The 22,030-nt window shown below is 43.2% G+C and overlaps 2 protein-coding genes and 1 long non-coding RNA gene across 3 annotated transcripts; 1 reads left to right on the forward strand and 2 right to left on the reverse strand.

Annotated features, from left to right (window-relative positions):
* Positions 1 to 1,639: 1,639 nt before the first annotated feature.
* Positions 1,640 to 12,240, reverse strand: DHCR24 (24-dehydrocholesterol reductase). The gene is made up of 9 exons (XM_055815613.1): positions 11,920 to 12,240; positions 10,528 to 10,683; positions 9,974 to 10,079; positions 9,567 to 9,685; positions 9,213 to 9,476; positions 8,278 to 8,421; positions 7,133 to 7,330; positions 6,208 to 6,386; positions 1,640 to 3,901 (listed from the first exon to the last, which is right to left on the reverse strand). Exons 1-9 carry the CDS (start codon positions 12,148 to 12,150, stop codon positions 3,748 to 3,750), a joined length of 1,551 nt encoding a protein of 516 aa, XP_055671588.1. The 5' UTR covers positions 12,151 to 12,240; the 3' UTR covers positions 1,640 to 3,747.
* Positions 12,241 to 12,361: 121 nt separating this feature from the next.
* Positions 12,362 to 19,422, forward strand: LOC114010935 (uncharacterized). The gene is made up of 3 exons (XR_003552642.2): positions 12,362 to 12,538; positions 13,014 to 14,114; positions 15,081 to 19,422. It is a non-coding gene; the product is annotated as an uncharacterized LOC114010935 (long non-coding RNA).
* On the reverse strand, positions 13,334 to 22,030 carry LOC129785284 (uncharacterized). The gene is made up of 2 exons (XM_055815780.1): positions 17,261 to 22,030; positions 13,334 to 16,029 (listed from the first exon to the last, which is right to left on the reverse strand). Exon 1 carries the CDS (start codon positions 20,666 to 20,668, stop codon positions 19,247 to 19,249), a length of 1,422 nt encoding a protein of 473 aa, XP_055671755.1. The 5' UTR covers positions 20,669 to 22,030; the 3' UTR covers positions 13,334 to 16,029; positions 17,261 to 19,246.

Genomic DNA, 22,030 nt, shown 5'->3' on the forward strand with positions numbered 1-22,030 from the left:
GCTGGGGAACTGGACAGTTTGCATTTCAGTGGGGAGGCTGTGACACGGCAGCCCTTCACTACAGCTAGCAGTGGGTGACTGGTGAGCGTGCTCAAGCCTGCAGAGCTCATCGAGTTCTTTACAGACCGCTGCAATGAGAAGAACTGCTTGTCCGGGCTAACACCGATTAGTGTCTCTTCTCCTCCCTCCCCTGCAATATAGGCTTGGTTTGGTTAAGACAAACTAAATACTGTTGTACCAGTCACCAAGGTGAGCAGCATGAGGCGGTGGAGTGCTCCAGCGCAGCGCACCGGGGGTTTCCCAAACTGGGGGAACCTCAGGGGAGCAGAGAGACCCACCAGGAGCCCTCAGCTCATGCAACGGTGGCTGACAAGCCACTGACAAGAACATACAGCTTCACTTGAATTAGCAGTGTGAATGTTTATAAGCAGCTGGAGAGAAACAGGGGGAATTTAGTGTCATCTTTCCAAATTTTGTAGGATATTAAAACATAGAGGCGATGGAGAAACTGAAATTAACAGAGCTGTGTCAGTGGTAACAAGGAATGGCCATAAAAATGTACTGGGAGTACACTGGTTCACTTAAGAATTAAGCTTTATGAAGTCTCATTCTAGTGTTTAGACCAGACTGGAATAATTAAATCTAGGTGTAATTACATGTTAGTTGTGGTTGATTAAGTATGCTAATTAATCTACAGTTATCCTTTGGTGGGGAAGATAATTGAACACAGGTAAAATTGCACTGATTTAAGGAAATCCTGATTATTGTTCTAGAAAGGCAAGCAAGGGAGGAGGTAAGTCTCTGAAGGGAAAAGCCAGAGCAGTGACGGGGGCGAGGGCAGGCAGCAGGAACACCGCTGGGGTGACAGGCGAGGGCTGTGGTAAGCCAGGGCCAACACCAAACGTGATTAAAGGGCTGCAGGGCTTTGGCACCTGAGCTGCAGTTTCAGTGGGGCTGAGGCATTTGGCAGCCCAGATTTCAGGAGAAAGCCTGGGACTTCTCCCTGGGAAGAGAGCACTGGGAGAGGATGCACCAGCTGTGGCCAAGGGAGGGGCAGGCTTGCCTCTGACTAAGCCTACGGAGCTGCTGTGAAGGCATTTTCCAAGGAAACAGATGTAGGACTCCCTGAGCTGAAGAGCACAGAATCTTCACCCTCGCTTCTGTGGCTGCTCGTTCAAAGGGGGAAGGTGAGAAGAATGAAGTAGCTCTCTGCGTCAATGGCTACAGCACCCAAATCCAAAATGCGGTTTGTCTTTCTTGGACAAAATACCACAGGGAAAGAATGAGGTGAGAGGTGAAAAAAAACCCCAACCCACCAGGATAATTGGCATCATGAGGCCATGTGGAGTTAGTGGGGCATAACTGAAGGGTTAAGGCTCTGCTAGAGTGTTTGTTTTGTACAGGTGTGTCTCTGGGCAGAGGTAAGTGTAGTCTCACAAACTTCAAAGAGATTCCTTCAAAGCTGTCTGAGGTGCCAGGGCAGGGCCCTCATCTCCCAGCCACCTCACCATGCCTCTAGTCTCTCACCCAGGCAGCAGCACTTCCCAGTAATTGCCGACCATTTGTAACAACACAGTAAGCACCAGAAAGGGTAAACACAGCTGCCGAAAAGTAGGTAATCACCAGCCAAGGACACCACTTCGACGCTGGCTAGATCTTTATTTTAAACAGCCCGTACAACCGAAAATCAAGAGCAACAGCAATTATGCATGTGCATGACTGATACAGTTACAGTACCCAATCACGTCATACAAACTTTGCCAATAAATTAAAAAGTGAAAAAACAAATACAGTGCATACCTAAAGATCATCAGTACATAAGTGAGAGAAACACAGCCTAAGTAAAAGTATTTGCATATCCTCTAGCTGTTTAACATCACCCTTTAAAAGCTAACCAGACCCATTCTTGCTCTGTGCAGATTATCGTACAAGCCCTGGGCTGAATCGTCGCCTAGTCCCAGGGACAAGGACACAGCTCTTGTGTCACCTCCCTCACAGGGGCAGGAAGGCTGGTTACACCCTGAGCATCAGCGTTTGCCTCCCTGTGTACCCCGAAGCCTGGAACAGCATAGCAGACACTCCTGGATCACTGACGCACCTCCACCTCCCACCTGGCTCCGCGGCTTGGGCAGCACTGCAGGTGCTCTGCACCAGCTGCGTCTCCCCTTGGCGGGCTGCCCCTGCTACCAGTCCCCTGCGTGGCATTTTCAGGGGTACCTTATTTGCACACGATTTGCCCAGCATGCATCACTGAGTAAACAGGCCAAGCTTATTCTTGTTACTGCTTTATCATTGGTTTCATCTGGACCATAAACATCCATCTATCAATAAATAAAATCATTGGTTTAGCACGCATATAAAAACCACACCGCCTCCCACTGGTAACTGTTTAAGAAGTTCTTCATGTTACCCCCTACACAAGCCTCAATAAAAAGACTTTCTTTTCCCTCAAGCTCAGTAAAGTTTCAAGTTAACAGTTTTAAGTACTGCTTGGACAAGACATGGGCTTCGGTTCAAAACATTTCCACACTTCAACACTTGACTGCATGAAGTCCATGACTGTGCCATTTTCACCAGCAAGCAGCAGGAGGGGGAAGTGAACAGTACTTGCTGTTGATTTCCTCTCCAGGTGACTGAAACAGTCCTTTTACAAAGCCTATCAATCTAATCCAGCTAAAAACGAAAAGCAAAAATGTCACTTGAGTCAGAACCAAAGCCTGTGCGTATCAGGATTCACAAGAGTTCTTCTTATCCATGGCCACTTGCTTTAAAAAATATCGTATAAACAAAGCCTTGACTTCCTTCTCCTACTGGCCAGGACAGAAGGGTGTGAAACAACCCACGTCTTCCTCCAACTCAGTATTTTATAAGGCACTAAAATCAAGCCACAAGCAAAACGCCCCCAAACCCCCAAAACCCAAAAAAATCCACATAAACTGACCCACAACGAGTAAAAACTGAAATTAAAGCTTGGCTATATGAAATAGCAGCATTCTTTTCAGTAGTCTACGAAGCCAGAACGTTGACATTTTGGGGCAAAAGCCCAATGCACTGTTAGCCAATGACAAAGGACCTAAAACCTACATCCACTTACCCTTTATAATCAAAATCATTACAAATCTGATAGGCACAAGTAAAAAGCATTTTCCTCACACCTCCATGCTTCGTTTTGAAACTGAAGCCGCTGTTAGGGAGTTTTAACTGCTCTGCTGCGGTTGCAGGACCGTGTAAACCAAGCAGCCTGGTTCCACACAACAGCCAAAGATGACAGTACCATGGCTAAGCTGTTCTACTGCTTACTGACCGGAGGCAAATGTTTTTAACATCGTGATTCATTTGACAATGCGTTCAGCTTTGGCACCTATTTCTGAGTCCTCCCTATCATTTCCAAAAGTAATGTTAAATATCTATAGTACACAGCTGGTGTAACTCCGGTATCTTCATCCTTTCCAGTTATTTTGCTTCTGCTTGGAAACAGATGAATTCATCTATGTCACTACATTAGATACAAAGGCTAGCACTTAAAGAGTTCTTAAAAAACAATCACTTTGAGTTTGGAAAATTGGTTTTAAAGCATACGAAGAAATACTAAACATAAATTTATAAAGCAGGAATTCATACCTTTAAACATCAACAAGAATAAGCTTATTTGGAGAGCAATAAAGCTTTTTTTTTTTTTAAAAGGATATACTGACTAGCTATAGGTAAATTAATCTTTCCCTGATTGCTTGATTAGATCATCCAGGCTCAGTGCCTCGCAGCTTTGCAGATTTTGTCATACACTTCTGGAAAGGCATCCTTGCAATTCATTTGCTCCCTCAGCTTGTGGTATAATGAACCATCAAACATATCCCAGAACTCCTCACGGGTCATATAGCAATCTGCATACAGCATCTGGAAACTGAAGAGGAGGGAAAAAAAAAATAAAAAAAAAAATCAATAGAGACAGAGATTCAATACTAATTGCACCACAAGACTTGAAACAAAATATTTAAAAAAAAACAAACAAACAAAACAGGGCAAGGTATGAATAGCAAATATTCACCAAAAACCCCCACGAAAAATGCTTTATAAAACCAAGCAAACATAATTGCTCATGTGGGTTACGCTGGGACACTCAGCCAATTATTTTGTGGATTTAACTTTACTGTGATCTCTTTTCCAAGAGGAAGTAACAAGTACCAGTGAAAACAGCAGAATGCTGCTACAGTCATTTTGGTGAAGGGGAAGATGGGGAAAGAAATCAATTAAAATAACTGTTGCTTTTAACATATGGTTCAGAACACTTCTTTAGCCACCAGTGTATTGATACTTTCATTAGTTTTGCTACTACAAAGAGAAAAGAAGGACTAAAAAATGTGTATAAAGCAGTGGTTCCTGTTTGGACATCCGAACCATGGGCAGCCAAACCTTCTGACAACTTGTATTCCAACAACTTGCGTTCACAGAAACACAAGTCTAGAGAGAACTTCAAAAGTTCCCCCAAACCAAGAGTCCCGCCCCTTACACCAGAACCCACATATAACCTAAATCCTCCCTGACAAATACTTTTCTAACTGCTTTTGAAAGCCTGCTTTCCTTTTTCTCCCATTAAAAACCTTTTCATTCCAGCTTCCAAAAATGAGAAGTATTTTTCCTGCACGCTTTCTCATGATCCATGGAGGTGCAGTCACGGCGTGTCACAGTAGCCTGTGTTACAACATGCATTCAGGGCACATGTAGCACTATGTTCTTTGACTTTTTAACAGTTCCTTTGAACTGTACATTACAATATAACCAGGAAGGCAAAAGTCTGCCAGATCAGACCAGGCCAAGAAGATAAATTTGTAGTGCAAATGAAGCAAAGTGTAACAAAGGTCCGTTTACAAAAATAAATGAAATCCCTACTTAGCTGTTGACTCTCCCTTACATCCATACTGTGCTCTCGTAAAATGCAGCTGCATGACACTACAGCAGTAAAACAAACTGTTACATAAAAGCTCTATTGTTGTGTGTGATTACGGAAGTGTAAGATTAAGCATTTATCCATTGTTCATTTCTTTGTGACAGGTAGAGAAGAGACAAAACTTTGCTAGTAAAAAGGTTTAAATTATAAGCTTAATTTCAAGTTAATTAAAAAAAGCTTAAAGTTCACTTTTGGTTGCTTTGTTCTCTGGCAGATCCTTATTGCAGCTAAAAGTCATTTACACTCTCCAAGTCATCTTGAAGCAGATTCACTGCTGTTACTCAGCCACATGGGGTGTAATCAGTGTTAGACTGAGAAGCAGGTCAAAACAGAAATGTGGATAAACTACACTGATGGTGTAAAAATACCTTGTAGTTGGTTTTTGTTCCTGAGAAACAAGCCTGTAACTGCTTCTCCACCGACACTACTACAGCAAACAAGGCTGGCAGGAGCCTGTGGCAGATGGTGGGTACATATCTCACGCCTACTGTGGTCCTATGTAAGAAGAATTGGGGCAGGGAAAAGGAAGCTATGGAAGCACAAGTTGTGAGGGAGGAAAGACTCCCACCACCGCACAGGGACTGCGGGGGAGAGTCAAGGCTGGCCTGGCTGTGCAAGGACACACCGGCGCAAGGACGAGGCAGAGCTGCAGCACGATGCTGCAAGGACTGCAGGCACCACAGCAGTCCCAAGGGCAGGCAGGCAGGGAAGCTGTCCAAACTTTAACAGCCTGTGGGATTCCCGAAAGGACTGTGGCCAAAACAGCACTTGCTCTGAACCGGCCTGAAACAAGTCAGTATGCGAGCTCAGCGGCTGCCTTCCCGAGGGCTGGGCTAGCCAGCCTGGCTGAGAGTGGCCACCGACCCACGCTGCCACCACCTCTGCACCGCAACTGGGTTATGCACAGACCTGCTGAGGTCTTTCCGCACCTGGGTGCATGGATGTATTTTGTTGCAGCAGAGGCTCGACTCCCAGAGCAGCCTGGAGCTGAAAGGATGCCTAGGGGACCTGAAGCTCCCAAACGCATTGCAAGAACTTCACCACTGCACTCGTTCATTTGGTTGGTTTTGCAATCAAATAATAAAAGCGAAATCATAACTAAAAATTGTAACATCAAAATTACTAATTAAAACTACTTTTCAATGATTGCGGTTGTTAAATTATTGTAACATTGAAGTGCTGTGGGATTAAGTAACTGGGATTAAACCACACGAGTGTAAATTACATGGCATTATTACTGTTCTAAGGAGTGGGACCCTTACCCATGCACACTTCTTACAAACTTCTCCATTTGCCTCATTGAAGCCCTGGCTTCAAATTGTTTCCTTTTGGGCTCTCCATAAGCTCCTATATCCACGTAGAGTTCTGTTTCATCCCCTTTCGGGTGGACCATGCCAGGATTATTGGGCAACATGAAAGGACATAACCAAAGAGGGTACACCTGCAGAAGTAAGAAAGTGCTTTATCACTTAACAAAACAATCCTTTCAGATTTCTCTTAATAAAAGGTAACACAATGAAGAGTTAAGGGGACTTCTTCCCCATTTGCAACTGAAACCTACACAGCTCTTCCTTTCCAGCTGTCTTGTTGTGGTTCTTATCTGCACTTTCTAATGACCCTAAAACAAATAGATTGAAAGGCTCAGAAAATGCACTGTGTCCTGCTAGAATTACACCTCCTCCTGCTTAAATACCTGAAATGAAAAAAACCAACAAACCAAACCCATCCCTGATCCCTAAGCAACTGAACATATAATCTGAGTAAAAAGAGTTTTCTTTTCCAGGCCAGTCCAAAATGGAAATTGCCAAGTTTGTACTTCTTATACTAGCTAAAATAAAATCAGAAAAGCAAGAAAGGGAAATTAAGTCCTACAGTTGTGGTTTAGTGAGACCACTAGTCATTTCAGGTGAAAGAAAAATCAGTTTTAAGTTTTACCAAGTGATAAAAATCTTCTAGAAGTGTTGGCCTTCTACTGAAGTTTGAATCTAATTTTTTTAAATCTTTTTTTTTTCCTAGAAAGCTGTGCTCACTTCTTCTACAGCCTTGCATCATAGACTCGCAAAGCACAGTACTCCCCAGGATACAACGACCTTTTACAGAAGCAGATTATTATGCCTTATGATCAACAGTCAGTTATTATTATACACAGTCCAAGATTCGCTGCATTTTAAAAACCTGTGTTCTTACGTTAAGGTCAGCGTGGAAGGTTTGGATAGATTTTTCAAGGCTCTTCATTGGCACCAACATGTCCTGTACAACATGGTGTTGCTCATACAGCTTTCGAATAGCTTCTCCTTGGGTGAGTTTCAACAAAGAGATTTTTGGAGGAACCATCCAGCCAAACAGGTAACGGAAAATGGGGTTATTGCCAAAAGGAATGATATCCTTTAAAAAGGAAAGAAGAAGTTTGACTTAAGATTGTGCAAGTGAACCAAAAGACAATACTTCAGAATTGTCAGAGCAATATTAAGCCAGATTTTCAATACATCTAACTGCTGATACTTTTGCTAAACTACTGTAATATAAATATGAACAAACAGGAGGGGCCTGGACTGAACTTAGGTACACAGCCCTGCCTAAACCTCCCTTAGTTACGACGACTGATTTTCAGTCATATGAATCACAACACACAGCCCCAAACACTATTAGAGAATGAAGTTCAGAGAACAACAGGCTATTATCTTAAAACAGCTAAGGAAGGAGTGCATAAGAAGCTAAACTTACAGAAGTCTTGCAAGAAGAAACGCATACAAGATCAGTTCTTCCAGGAATTTTAAAGCTGTAAAATTTAAAGTACTTCCTGCACAGCCAACTCCTGTTTAACTTCTCTGGGAACTGAAAGGATCCAGTATCTCACTCCAGACATTCAAAATGCAGCAATGGGTATCTTTTAGAATGCCAAATGAAGTCTTGCGTAAATGCACGTCACAAATACTTTTATGAAATTCAAATGACCTTACTGCATAATTACTATTCTGTGTTTAGGCAGGGTAAATTTTCAGCTGTAATTTCACATTCACGTTTTTTCCATCACCTGCCTTTGAAATTCACTTAGTAGGTCTAAAAGCTTAATGCTGAAATATGTACTTACGGTCTAAATTCAGAAAAGCACTAAGAATTTAGGAGGTTATGATACAATGCCTTATATATAAACAAGTGCCTTTGGATTTGTCTTGCCCAAATGCAGGGCTTACAAATTTGCCATGAACTTCACTGGTTTTTTCCGCCATGAAAGAAGTGTTGCCAAGGGGAGGCAGGTACATTGTACCTACAGTGGGAAAAAGCAGAGTACCTTCCTGCAGATTTTATTTTAATTTTGGAACTGGTCTTACCTGGAGCTCCCAGAAGATACTGCGTGTATGTCTATGGTAATAATGTCTAGCCGGGATGTATTCTACTCCGGTTGTGTCAGCTTTCAAATACTTCTCCACATGCTTAAAGAACCACGGCTTGTAGTAGTTGCCAATTCTGTTTATCTACAAGAAAACGTGCATTCACTAGTAAACACCAACAGATAACAGTTACACCTTACTAGACAACATTAAGTATGTCCCCAAATTCCTTTACTGTGAAGAATCAATGTGACAGTCTGAGTAAGATTGTCACAAGAGATCAAGGGAGCCTTCATTTCTCCACATGCATGTCATCTTCTTACCTTTCTTGTCATTAAGGTTTAAATTAAAGAAGGCTTGCTAAGGCTTGCTTGTTACAAGCCAGCCAAGAGCCCATGAATGTGACAGAACTGGATTCCTAAAATATTGATCTCTCAAACCATCATTACTCCAAAGTCACATTATGACAGAGGAGAAACATCCAGGTTGAGGGTTGCAGTGAACAGTTAGTACGTCTCTCCTGTAAATGTCCCTCATGTGTTATACTAATATTAACTGTATTAAAAGCTTGCTGGGAAAGAGTTACTCTGAATTAACTGCGATTTAAAACAGCACTGTTCTGTACATGAGAAAAGATAATTCTCTTCCTCCTTAGGTGCTGGAATGAAAAGGCTGTAGACTAAATTATTTGCTAGAATAATGAAATCAGTGGGTCATTTCTTATCGATTGAAGAGATTTAGACTACAGACTGCGTGATAGTAGCAAAGAGCTGCAGTCTAAAGTATTCTGATGGACAGATCTAACTTTTAGTCCCACATTAAGAGGCTGTTCCAATCTTATAATGATTCTGGTTTTATATTGGCATACAGTATAGCTTCAGTTAAACTTTGGGGGCATTTTTTTTTTACTTTGTGAGTAACTTCACTTTAGTTACCTTGCTTTGCTCAGCTTCATCAGTCAAGACTCCTGTCATGATGACTGCTTCTTCCAAAGAATACAGAAGTCCTTCCACAAAACTGTTCTCCTTTTTCTTAGATTCTTCAGTAAACTTTTCACAAATCTTCTGCAGTCCTCTCACAGGCTTATAATGTATTTTGACATATTTCTTGGCAGGAATCATTTGTATTTCTGCTGCAACCAGGAAACCCAGAGTACCACAAGACCAAGGCACTGCATAAAATAGGTCTGAATTTTCAGTCTGCAAAAAGTATGTCATACCAAATCATATATCCATACTGACAACTGTCAACGACATTGTAAATGATAGCAAAATAACATTTTGTCTTACTGGTGAACATCTCACAAGGCTTCCATCAGCAAGAACAAGTTCATAGGCCACACAGGTGTGTTGAAAAAGTCCATAGATATGAGACGAAGACTCAATGCCAGTTCCCATGATCAGGCCACCTTGCCAAGAGAGCACATAACAAATCTAATGAAACACACTCCAAAATGCAGGTGGTTTTATGAGAACAAAACCCCACTTTTAAGCTCTGGGCAAGACTTTCAAGACTATTTTAAAAAAAGAAAAAAAAAAAAAAAAAAAAAGGGTTAAGTGCCTATAAATACCACAACAGAACATAAGGTTCAACAGAATATTTCTAAAGCCTTCAAAATAATGCAACGTTACTGCATAAAAAGCTAATGAAAATGCAGCAAAATCAGTGAGTCTCTCATCATCACAATGACCCTTACCTACTGTAAGATCATCAAGCTCTGGTACCACTGGAATAGTCCAGCCCATGGGATTCAGGTGTGCAGTCAACTGGCCCATGGTCACCAAAGGTTCTACACAAACAACCTGAAAAACAAAAACAAAAAACCCCCACCCCCACCACCCCCAACCATAAATTAAGTGTTCACCATTAACAATGACAACATACGGCTAACTGGATTGTACTTCCATCTGTTATCAGAATTCAGAGACTTACTTTCCTAAGAGCGCTACTAAAAATAGTTGAAACTATTTAGTGATTCCTCCTCTGCCTCAACATCTTGTTGCTCAGTCCCCAGAATCATAAATCAATCTGGTCTTTTAGACTTCAGCACATAAAAGCTAAGCAATTCCATATGCTGGGTTTTTTTGATGGAATGATCCAAGCACACATTGTAAAACCTGAAATTTGACAGGTCTACTTGCTACAAAAATCCTTTGTTCTTTATGGAATCTAATTGCCTCTTCAGCTACAGATACAGTAGAAAAAGCTGTAAACTTCATTATTATAAAAGCTTTGTGATGACTTTGTTACCTGTCTTTCAGTGTCCACTTCCAGAACATCCATTAAGTTGATCATGATGTTCTTATGAATCTTCTTATACTTCCCAACACGAAGTGATACAGTCAACCAGCCAGGCCGGCCAGTGCACATGTATCTTTTGCTGCCTTCGCTTTTCCATTCCCGAACCTGCAAGAGGTAACAAGTGAACTGACACTGTCAGGTGCACATGTTGTCAGTAATATGTATCAGAAACACTCTTCCTTCACTGTGAAAAAACATTCAGAAATACTGTTACTCCTCTACATGCACCTTACCTGCAAGTAACAATGCCTGGATGTCTCTAAGTTGAGCAGCGACACTTTGGAAGTCTCTCTGCAGACCTCTGAACTTCTAAGTAAAATCCCACCAGAGGAGTCTAGTTATATAAAGGAAGCATTTCTAATACCTTGAGGCTTTTGGGGTTTTTTTGGAGACAGGATTCAGAAAACTAGCAAGAAACTAACAAGGAGTTTTAAAAATCCACAGGAAAAGCTATGTGCTAAGGGAGGTATTACCACCATCATAAATAATCTTAGTTCTGTGAAGGTTAATAAGCAATGCCTCCTCTGAAACACACAAAAAACAGTCTGAGCCTGCAAATGAACAGGCTAAGAGAGAAAAGTTGAGACTGAGAACGTGTAAGCCAAACACATGATCCCCTAATTTTGCAAAGCCGCAATGGTTAACATCTGGAGAACAAACCTCAATTATATAGCATTTTCTTCAAAGCTCAACCGCTACTACAGCTGGTGATAAAACCCCCAACCTCGAATCCTCAAAGAATAACTCCGTGCACATTAATATCCACCCGTATCTGCAACGGACACGAGAGTCACCGAAGAAAACAGAAGCAGACGTGACAGAACTGCCACAAATACCAGAGAGTGCAGCAACACGAAAGCCACCTGCGTTTCTGGGTGGAGGAGGAAAAGTTTTGGCTCCCCTTCGATCATCTCTCGGAACTAACAAGGCTGAGAAGCGGGATGTAAGGGGTATTAAAGGGCGGTACCGAGCCCACCGTTAGCAGACCAACATTTTCACGGTACAGACGGGCGCCCCGGCCATGCACAGCGCTCGCCACGGAGCAGCCTGCAGCCCAGCGGCCCCACAGCCGCTGCGGGGACCTGCCAGCGGTTGGCGCCGCAACTTGGAGCAGAGTTTCAACGGGAAACAACCAAACAAACCCCTGAAGGGCCGAGACCCCCGCCGGCTGGCAAACACACCCCCCCACCCCACCCCTCCGGCTCCGGCTGCCGCCCCGGGCTCAGGGCCGCGCCGCCAGGCCCCGGGCGGGCACGGCGGGGGGGGGGGGCGAGGGCCAGGCTCCCGCGGAGCCGCCCCCCGGCCCGGCGGTGGGGGTGCCGGGCTCCGGCCGGGCCTCACCTGCGCCTGGATGTGGCGGACGCGCTGGGCGTGCTGCCGCGGGGCGCTGTGCAGGCGCCAGACGGCCCAGGCGCGCAGCTGGTAGTAGACGTCGAAGAGGATGGAGAGCGGCAGGAGGAAGAGGCAGACGAAGACCCAGCGGTGGTGCACCAGCACGGCCTCCAGCCCCCGGTGCCTCACCCACAGCAGCAGCAGCAGCAGCCCCGCGCCCAGCGACCACACCGGCGACATGGCGCCTGCCGCCCGCACGCGCTCCCTCACGGCCGCCGGGACCCCGCCATGCCGCGCCCGCCGCTCGCGCCCTCGCCGCCCGGCCCCGCCCCGCCCCCCGCGCGCCCGCCCCCCATTGGCCGCGGCCGGCCGCCGCCGTGAGGCGACGGGCGGGGAGCGGCCAATAAGAGAGCTCCGGGGAGATCGGACCAGGCGCTGAGGGCGCCGATTGGCTGCGCGCAGCGGGCCCCGCGCTCCCCTCATCGCCGCGGCCGCTGGCCCCCCCGGCCCGCCGCCCCCGCCGTGAGCGGTGAGGTGTGCCCGTCGGGCGGCGGGGGGACCCCGGCCGGGAGGTGGCGTGCGGCAGGGTCAGGTCCCCGGTCAGGGCCGGGCCCCCCGCCGGGGCTGGGTACGGGTCATGAGGCAGGGGACAGGGCCCGAGGCAGGGCTTGGGGGGGGGTGTAGGGCAGGGAACACAGGGCCTGAAGGAGCGGGCATCCCCCAGTCAGGGCTGAGGGGTTATGCCGGGGGGGGCAGGCCCTTGGCAGTTGTGTGGTGGGGGTGCCGTGGTGGCCGGTGTCCCTCGACCAAGGGGCTTGCACCGGGTGCCTTCGCGTTGAGGGGCAGGAGCAGAACAGCTCCGCGTGCCCCTCTTGTGCGCCCCGGTGGTGGTGGCTGAGGTGCCAGGGGACCTGGCAGCGCTGGTGTCCCCTGCGGAAAGTGCCGTGCAGCCTGCTTCCTGGGAGGAGGGAGGATACCCCCCTCCAAAACACAGCTTGCTCTCCAAAACCTGGCAGAAAGTTCCTCTCCACAACGGAAGCGCATGAGGGAAGATTATAAAGTCTGTGAGGAAGATAAAGCTTTTTTTTTTTTTTTTTTTTTAGGTAAAATCCATGATGTCCCTGAAGAGGTGTGCTGTTTGAGAGGACAGTGGCCGAGGTGCCTTGCAGGCAGTGACCACCCCAGGAGATGCTGGCGCAGCGCAGAGCAGGGTCCCTGGTGCTGTCAGGGACCCTGCAGTGGCAGAGGGACCTTGCAGCAGCACTGCTGGGTTTAAGAGAGGAACGTGGTGTCGGTGTTTCGTGAGGACCCTGCCACAGTGAGGTAGCACACTGATGTGTCACATAGTGCCTCTTCCTCTTTGTCAGCAGGACAAATACCTTGTTACCGAAATCTGGGAATAAAGAACTTATCAACATCAATGTGATGCAGATAAGCAGACACTTCTTTATTAACGGCCAGGTGCGCGAGTGAGTGCTCTCACGATCAACGCACACCAAGTTTCAAAATCGTACACCTTATCTAGGACTTACTCATACATATTCATTAACTATTCATGCATAAACATAGTATCTCCCGAAAATCGTTAACATACTCTCCTCCCATATCCGATTCTGCGCAGTAAAGGTTAGAAAGGTCTGGAAATGGGTCTGGGGTATTATTCGGGTAGGTGGTACATGAGTCTGTGGTCGCGTTGCCCCCTGCCGGAGTTACCTTTTACCTGCATTCGCTGTTTCTTGGCGGGTAACTACAAGTTGCTTCATTCCACTCTCCCCAGTTCCCATTAATTCTACATTCTGACATCTCAATACATTCTCCTAGGCTACACATAAACACTGCATCCAACCATGAAACTGTTATCTAAGTTCTAAACATTCCTACTAGGTGATTCTGACCAATCCCTTTGGCCTTGGTACGGGGCTGTACAGAGGTTTTCATAGTAGCTGTCGGTTGCTATACAAACACAAATTCCACTAAAATATTTCTTATAACTCTATATTCCTATTTAAAATCAAATATGGTTAATTAATTCAAACTAATAGCAGATATGTAACATTTCCCCCCTTTGAAAGTGTTGAAAATTATTTCAATACTTTCACATTATTTACATAGCATTTGTTTCAGCATATTTTGGTGGTGGACTGTATCCTCATGGAATAATTGGTACTTCTCTCATGATCATGCGATGAACTGCAATTCTGTTGGTAAGTTGTTTCTTCAGACAGGCGTATAGCAGCATGATCATCAGAAAGACAATTAGTAACAGAAACAGAATTTTGATTATCCAAGAGCTTAGATTCCATCCTAATTTGCTAAAAATTTTTCTCAGCCAATCTCCTGACATATTTTCTCAAATTGATTCTGTTTCCTTTTCAGTTTTTCCTAGTAACTCCAGATCATGCTCCACATCTTGAGTGACATTTGGAATATGAATACAGCAGTAGTCCAATTTATCCTTGAGATATCCACATACCCCGTGCTCTTTAAGTAGGAGCATATCTAATGCCATTCTATTTTGTAAAGTCATCTTGGAAGTCGCCTGTAACTGTATATTCAATTCCTTAAACCCTTTCTTGGTGATGTTTATTAACTTTTCTACCTGACCTGTTAACTGATAAAGCCATTCTCTGTTTCTATACGAGGCTGTAAGATTCAAAAGTGATTCAAGAGCCCAGCCAATTTTTACTCCTGTTGATGGTTCGTTCCAAGTATTATCATTTGTATCAGACCTCTTGGTTCGTTTTAATTTTAAACTTTCCAAGGATCCTTTAAATGGTGATTTCTTCCAAATCGGGCACAATGTTGGCATGCCTAAAGTAATTTGTTTTACCTTACCATCTAATGGTAAATGAGTTGTCCAGGTTCCATCACTTAATGCCCAAACTAAATGTCCTGGACTTTGAATGGTAGATTTTCTGCAACTAAACAGAGTTCCTTTCCTGGGTGTAAATGTGCTGGATAAATTGAGAGTATTCTTAAGACCTCGGCAAAAACAACCATATTTTAAAGCAGCTGCCAAAGGAGGAATTCTTTGAATTATTAAGTCTGCATTGCTGCAATCGTACACCCTTTCACATTTCCACCATGGCACTATTTTATTCTCCTTCTCTCTAAATGAAGTTGCTTTATCATTGAGTGAGAGTAAAACTGCAAAATCTTTTCCATCACAGGTAAAACACCAAGGAGTTCTGGCCATGTACTGAAATTGAGAAAATATGGACATGGACCATATAGAGCCCCATTGTTCTACTAATTACGTACCTTGGCCATTTTTGTTACACTTCCATTCCATGATACTTTTGCTCACATTGGTTTTAAGTTGGTTGTCATATGAACACCATCCTACTGGGGATTTGGACCCCCAGGAAGAAGAACTTGAGCTATGGCACTAGGTCAGGATCCTGTTATAAAATCATAATTCAGTAGGTTTTTTACAATCTGTTTCTTTACCTGGCGACTTCCACTGTTTTTTGATAACCTTTACTTGTTCATACCATTGAGTTACTGGCCTTTGTTCACAATAAGTGGTCTCATTTTTATGTTCCAGATTGGTCAGATTCATAGTTAAAATTCCCTATGGAATAGATTCACCTACTGTCCTTGGTATTGGTAAACAAGCAGTAATCTGCGTAACATTCTGCAAATTGGCAAATCCTTTAATCAATCCTAACATCAAGTATTTCTCAAATGTTTGTTTGGGAATGTTAATCACTTGTTCTGTTTCTAGTTGTCTTTTGTTTCTATCCACCAAGTCAGCCCATGATCCTACCAGCACTACTTTCCAGCATAAAATCCAAAGAACAATCAGAAGCTGATATGATAAATTAGACATGTTTCAGAGTCAGTTTTAAAGTCTTTGGGTCATGGTTAACAATCTTCCATGGAGTAGGTGCTTTCTTCACCTGAGTATAATTATCCAATCATCTGATTCTGCAATCTTGATAGCTGTAAAGGTGGTTAACAGTATCTGGAAAGGTCCTCTCCAGCGCTCCTGCAAAGGTTCGGAGGTCCACGTTTTCAAATAAACATAGTCTCCTGGTTGAAAGTCATGCACTGAGTTTTCCAGGGATAAAGGTTTATTCCAAATTACTGCACTCTGAATTGCAGCCAAGGTTTTCCCTAGAGAAAGCAAATAGTTATACACATCTCGTTTTCCTTTTACATGTATGTTTGTATTTGGTTCTGGAGACTTATATGGTTTTCCATATAATAATTCATAAGGACTGACTGAGGTTCCACTCTTTGGCTGTACTCTAATTTGTAGTAATGTCAATGGAAGTGCTTGAGGCCATTTTAGATTAGTTTCTTGACAAATTTTACTTATTTGTCCTTTTAAAGTCTGATTCATCCTTTCTACCTTCCCACTAGATTGTGGCCTCCAGGACGCATGTAAATCCCAAGCAATACCCAATACTGTGCAAATACTTTGGACTATTTTGGCAACAAAGTGTGGACCTGTCAGAAGAAATTCCAATAGGAACTCCAATTCTTGGAATTACTTCTTGTAGTAACCACTTCACTACTTCTTTTGTTGTGTGGTGCGACAGGGAAGGGCTTCTGGCCATCCTGTAAAAGTATCAACCCCCACCAGGATGTACTGGTACCCATTTTGTCTAGGTAACTCTGAGAAATCTACTTGCCAATAATCTCCAGGTTCTGTACCAGATTTTAACCTACCCATTTAGACTCTTTTCTTAATCACTGGATTATTTTTCAAACATACTTCACATTTTGAAGTTATCATTTTAGCTAATCCTAACATTTTAACTGATACTACTTGTTTCTGTAAAGAAGTTACTAAGGCTTCTGCTCCCTGGTGACATTCCTGTTGTCTTGTTTGGATTACTTGTCTCATCAAAAGAGGTGGAATTATTACTTGTCCATTAGGAGTTACCCACCATCCAGCTAGGTTTTTCTTAGCATTTAATAACTGACCTAATTTGTCATCTTCTTAATATCTTGGCTTGTCCCTGGGAAGGGTTACTGTTTTAGAAGGAATTACTGCCATCTGTAACGTTTGTTTCTTTGCTACCTTTCTTGCCGTTTTATCGGCCAAATTATTTCCAGCAATTTCTTTTGTGTTCCCGATTGGATGTGCCTTACAGTGCATGATTGCTACTTGATCTGGTTTCTGAAGTGCTTGTAATAATTTTAAAATTTCCTTTTGATGCTTAATGTTTGATCCTTGAGAGGACAATAGCCCTCTTGCTTTCCACAAAGCCCAGAGAACATGCACTACCCCAAAGGCATATTTTGAGTCTGTCCAGATATTTACTTTCTTTCCTCTACTTAATTCTAAGGCTTGAATCAAAGCAGTAAGTTCTGCTTTCTGGGCTGAGGTGGTACGCACCAGTGCTCTTGTTTCTATAACAGTGGTATCCGTTGTTACCGCATATCCAACGTATTGGACTCCTTGCTCCATAAAGATGCTTCCATCTGTATATAATTCCCAGTCTGGTTGCTCCAATGGTAAATCCTTCAGATCTTCATGACTGGAATAAACATACTCGATAGTAGCCAAGCAGTCATGTTCCAGTTGTCCTTCTTCCTGTATGGAGCTTAAAAACACTGCAGGATTTATCAGGTTAGTTGTCTTTAGAATCACATCATCCTGTTCAGTACCATCTGGTACTTCATCATTCGGCTCGGAGACAGCCAATGTCCCCCCTTTTGTTCTAAAACAGTTATCACCATGTGTGGGACATAGACTGTTATTGTTCTTTGCAAGGTCAATTTCCGAGCTTCTTGTATGAGCATTACTGTTGCCGCCACTGCTCGAAGGCAGTTTGGCCACCCTCTACTCACTGTGTCCAGTTGTTTGGAGAAGTATCCGACTGGTCATTTCCAGTTTCCTGACTTCTGAGTTAACACACCCAGTGCAAGGCATTGTCTTTCATGAACAAACAACTGAAAATCTTTGGTTAAATCCAGAAGTCCCAAAGCAGATGCAGACATTAAGGCACGTTTTAACTCTACAAAAGCCCTTTGCTGTTGTGGGCCCCATACAAAGGGAGAATTCTTTTGGGCCTTATACAACAGTTTAGCTATTAGCCCATAGTTTGTAATCCAAAGGCGACACCACCCTGTCATTCCCAAAAACGCTCTGAGTTCATGAGTATTTCTCAGCTCAGGTATACTGCAAATGGTTTCTTTGTGATATTTTCCTAATTGTCGCTGCCCTTTTGAAATCTCGAAGCCCAGATATATCACAGTCTGGCGGGCTATTTGGGCTTTCTTCCTGGATACCTTGTACCCATTTAGTCCAAGAAAATTCAAGAGGTCAATAGTCACCTGTATACAAGTAAACCTTTCTTCTGTAGCAATCAGTATGTCATCCACATATTGTAAAAGTAAATGTCTGGGTCTTGATTTGTCCTGTTTCCAGATTTCAAGCTCCTTTGCCAGCTGGTTTCCAAAAATTGTTGGACTGTTTTAAATCCTTGGGGTAATCTTGTCCATGTTAACTGCATCTTTTGCCCAGTTTGTGGATTTTCCCATTCAAAAGCAAACAGTTTTCTGCTTCCCTTTTCCAAAGGTATACAAAAGAAAGCATCTTTCAAATCAAGCACTGTAAACCACTGATAAGTGTCCTTTGACGCTGTTAACAACGTATAAGGATTTGCTACTACAGGATAAATGTCCTTAACTATTTGATTTACTGCTCTCAGGTCTTGCACTAACCTATATTCACCCGAGGGTTTTCTGACTGGTAAAATAGGAGTATTATACTCAGATTCACATTCTTCCAAAATTTTGTACTCCAGAAATTTATCAATCAATTTCTTTAGTTCCTGTCCAACTTCTGGTTTGATTGGATATTGCTTAATTTTTACTGTCCCTGCTCCTTCCTTTAAGTTCATTTTGACAGGCTCTGCTAGTTTTGATTTACCAGGAATATCTGTTTCCCATACTGTAGGATCACTGCAGAATCCACCTCTGGTGGAATTTCCTGCTCCTTTACCTTTTCTTGTATCATCAAGATTTCTCCCGTTTTTGACTCTGGTATTTTCAAGAAAAATTCTCCTTCCTCAAAAACAATTTGTGCATTTAATTTGGATAACAAATCCCTTCCTAACAAGGGTATCGGACATTCTGGTACATACAAGAATTCATGTGTAATTATCTTATTTCCAAATTTCAAATCCAGGGGGTGCAGGAATGGCCTGTTTTCTTCTTTCCCTGTTGCTCCTATTATATTGGCTGTTTTTGCTCCAATTTTTCCTTTACAGGTATTTAATACCGAAAATGTCGCTCCTGTATCCACTAAAAATTTAACTTCTTTTTCTCCCAGCTTAATTATAACCAGAGGCTCAGCTGGGTTCCCCTCCGGTCCCCTTCAATCATCTAAAACCATTACTTTGGCTATCTCCTGCTGAACATTTCTATTTTTAGGACAATCCCTTTTCCAGTGTCCTTCCTCCCTACACAAGGCACACTGATTTATTCCTAAGGGGGTATTAAAATTCCGATTACCACAGTTCGTAAATCCTCCCCTTCCATTGAGCCCTTGTCCTTTTCCTCTGCCTGTCATCTCTGTCATTATGGCCAGTAATCTACTTTTCCTGATTTTTCTTTCTTTTTTTTCTCTGTTGTAATATACTTTCCATGCTGCCTCCAGCATTTTATTCAAACTTCTTGAATCTTCTCCCTCAAGTTTCTGGAGTTCCTTTCTTATATCTGGTGCTGATTGGCTCATAAAAATCAAAGCAAATTGTATCTGAGCTGCCTCTGTCTCCACTCTCAAATCAGTATATTTTCTGGCAGCTTCCTTCAGTCTCTCCAGGAATGTTGAGGGAGATTCATTCTTATCTTGTCTCACTTCATATAATTTAGACCAATTCAAAGATTTAGGCATGGCATGTTTAACTCCATATAAAATCCATTTCTGATACCGACTCAGTCTTTCTCTGTGCCCCACATTATTTGGATCCCACTGCGGATCCCCAGATGGGAAATTCTGCTCTAATGTTCCACCTGTTGTTCCACTCAACACAGCCACTTCTGCCTGTGCTTTGCCAGTCTTTAATACCATCTGCTTTTCTGTATCATCCAACAAATTATTCAGGATCACCTGTAAATCATTCCAGTCTGGGTTCTGCGTTCTGATTATAGTATCTACCACGCTGCCCACTCTTTCAGGATCTTCTCTATAAATTCCTGCTGCCTGTTTCCAAGCCATCAAGTCCATAACTGAAAAAGGCACTTTCACATACACTGGCCCATTATTACCAACTCTCTGTCGCAGGGGAGCTATTGTTTGTGCCTGTTGTCGAGTTCTTCGGGAAACAGGGTCCCGAATTGCAATCTCGGACAGTCCCTCCTCCACATCCTCTATTCCACTACTTTCTGGTTCCTCCACCTGTTCCTGTTCCCTATATTCTCGACCCAGATTCCTTTCTCTCCTAGGAGGGAATGTATCTAATTCTGGTCCTTCATCAGTTTCAGAGACAATTCTCTTCTTCAAACAATCCTTTCCAATCTCACAAGTTGAACAACATTTTTTCACTTTCTTATTATCAGAAGTTATAGCCATTATCAAATTATCTCCACTAGTTAGCTTGCATTCATTCTGCCAATCCCTTCTCTGTCTTAAGTAAAAGAACAAATCTACATATGGCATTTCACTCCATTTCCCCTGTCTTCTACAGAACAGCATTAACTGCAGAGTAGTGTTATAATTCAGTGTCCCATTCATGGGCCACTTTTCCTGATCATCCAGTGTATACAGAGGCCACCAATTATTACAATACTCAATCATCTCTTTCGCAGATCATCGTGTAAATCTCCCCAATGTGCCAATAAACATCCTAATGGAGAATTTTTCGGGATTTTGTCATTTGCAGCCAGATTACCCATACTTTTACTTTTAAACAAATGAGTTAACATAGATGCCATGGTATAATCACTTTACAATACAATATACAATCACTCAAATCTGTCACTTCGATCCGCGGATCCGAACTCCACACTCGCTTTGTGCTCAATTGCACGTCTCACCCTTACAGCCACACTCACACTTTTCCACAATTGTTACCTTAAATAAAGGTATATAACACAATATTACACACTCCTTAATTCTTACTCGGTATACAATCAAAGAAAATTTAAAAAATTCCACAAAATAACACATGAAAAACTTCTAACTTCTTGTTAGAGGTGCTACCTTTGAGAACACTATAGCATATAGCTTCTCTTGTCTCCGCAATCCACTATTGTCCAACCCTGCGCAGCTTTCGCCACGTCTGATAGGCAGACATATACAGTGGGACTCTAACCCACTTACTTTAGTGGGACTCTAACCCACTTACTACAATTACACACAAGAAGTGTCTTACCAAAATCCAGGGAACGTCGCAAAGAGCCTTACAGATCGGGGATTGATGGGTATGCCTGAGAAATCCTCAGTGCCGGCTGGAACCGATCAGGTCCCCGACTCCTCCGGTCTCTCTCAACGAAGTCCCATCTGGGTTGCCAGAAAGTGTTACCGAAATCTGGGAATAAAGAACTTATCAACATCAATGTGATGCAGATAAGCAGACACTTCTTTATTAATGGCCGGGTGCGCGAGTGAGTGCTCTCACGATCAACGCACACCAAGTTTCAAAATCGTACACCTTATCTAGGACTTACTCATACATATTCATTAACTATTCATGCATAAACATAGTATCTCCCGAAAATCGTTAACATACTCTCCTCCCATATCCGATTCTGCGCAGTAAAGGTTAGAAAGGTCTGGAAATGGGTCTGGGGTATTATTCGGGTAGGTGGTACATGAGTCTGTGGTCGCGTTGCCCCCTGCCGGAGTTACCTTTTACCTGCATTCGCTGTTTCTTGGCGGGTAACTACAAGTTGCTTCATTCCACTCTCCCCAGTTCCCATTAATTCTACATTCTGACATCTCAATACATTCTCCTAGGCTACACATAAACACTGCATCCAACCATGAAACTGTTATCTAAGTTCTAAACATTCCTACTAGGTGATTCTGACCAATCCCTTTGGCCTTGGTACGGGGCTGTACAGAGGTTTTCATAGTAGCTGTCGGTTGCTATACAAACACAAATTCCACTAAAATATTTCTTATAACTCTATATTCCTATTTAAAATCAAATGTGGT

Source organism: Falco peregrinus, chromosome 10, assembly GCF_023634155.1.
Source record: "Falco peregrinus isolate bFalPer1 chromosome 10, bFalPer1.pri, whole genome shotgun sequence".
NCBI classification, from domain to species: Eukaryota; Metazoa; Chordata; class Aves; order Falconiformes; family Falconidae; genus Falco; species Falco peregrinus.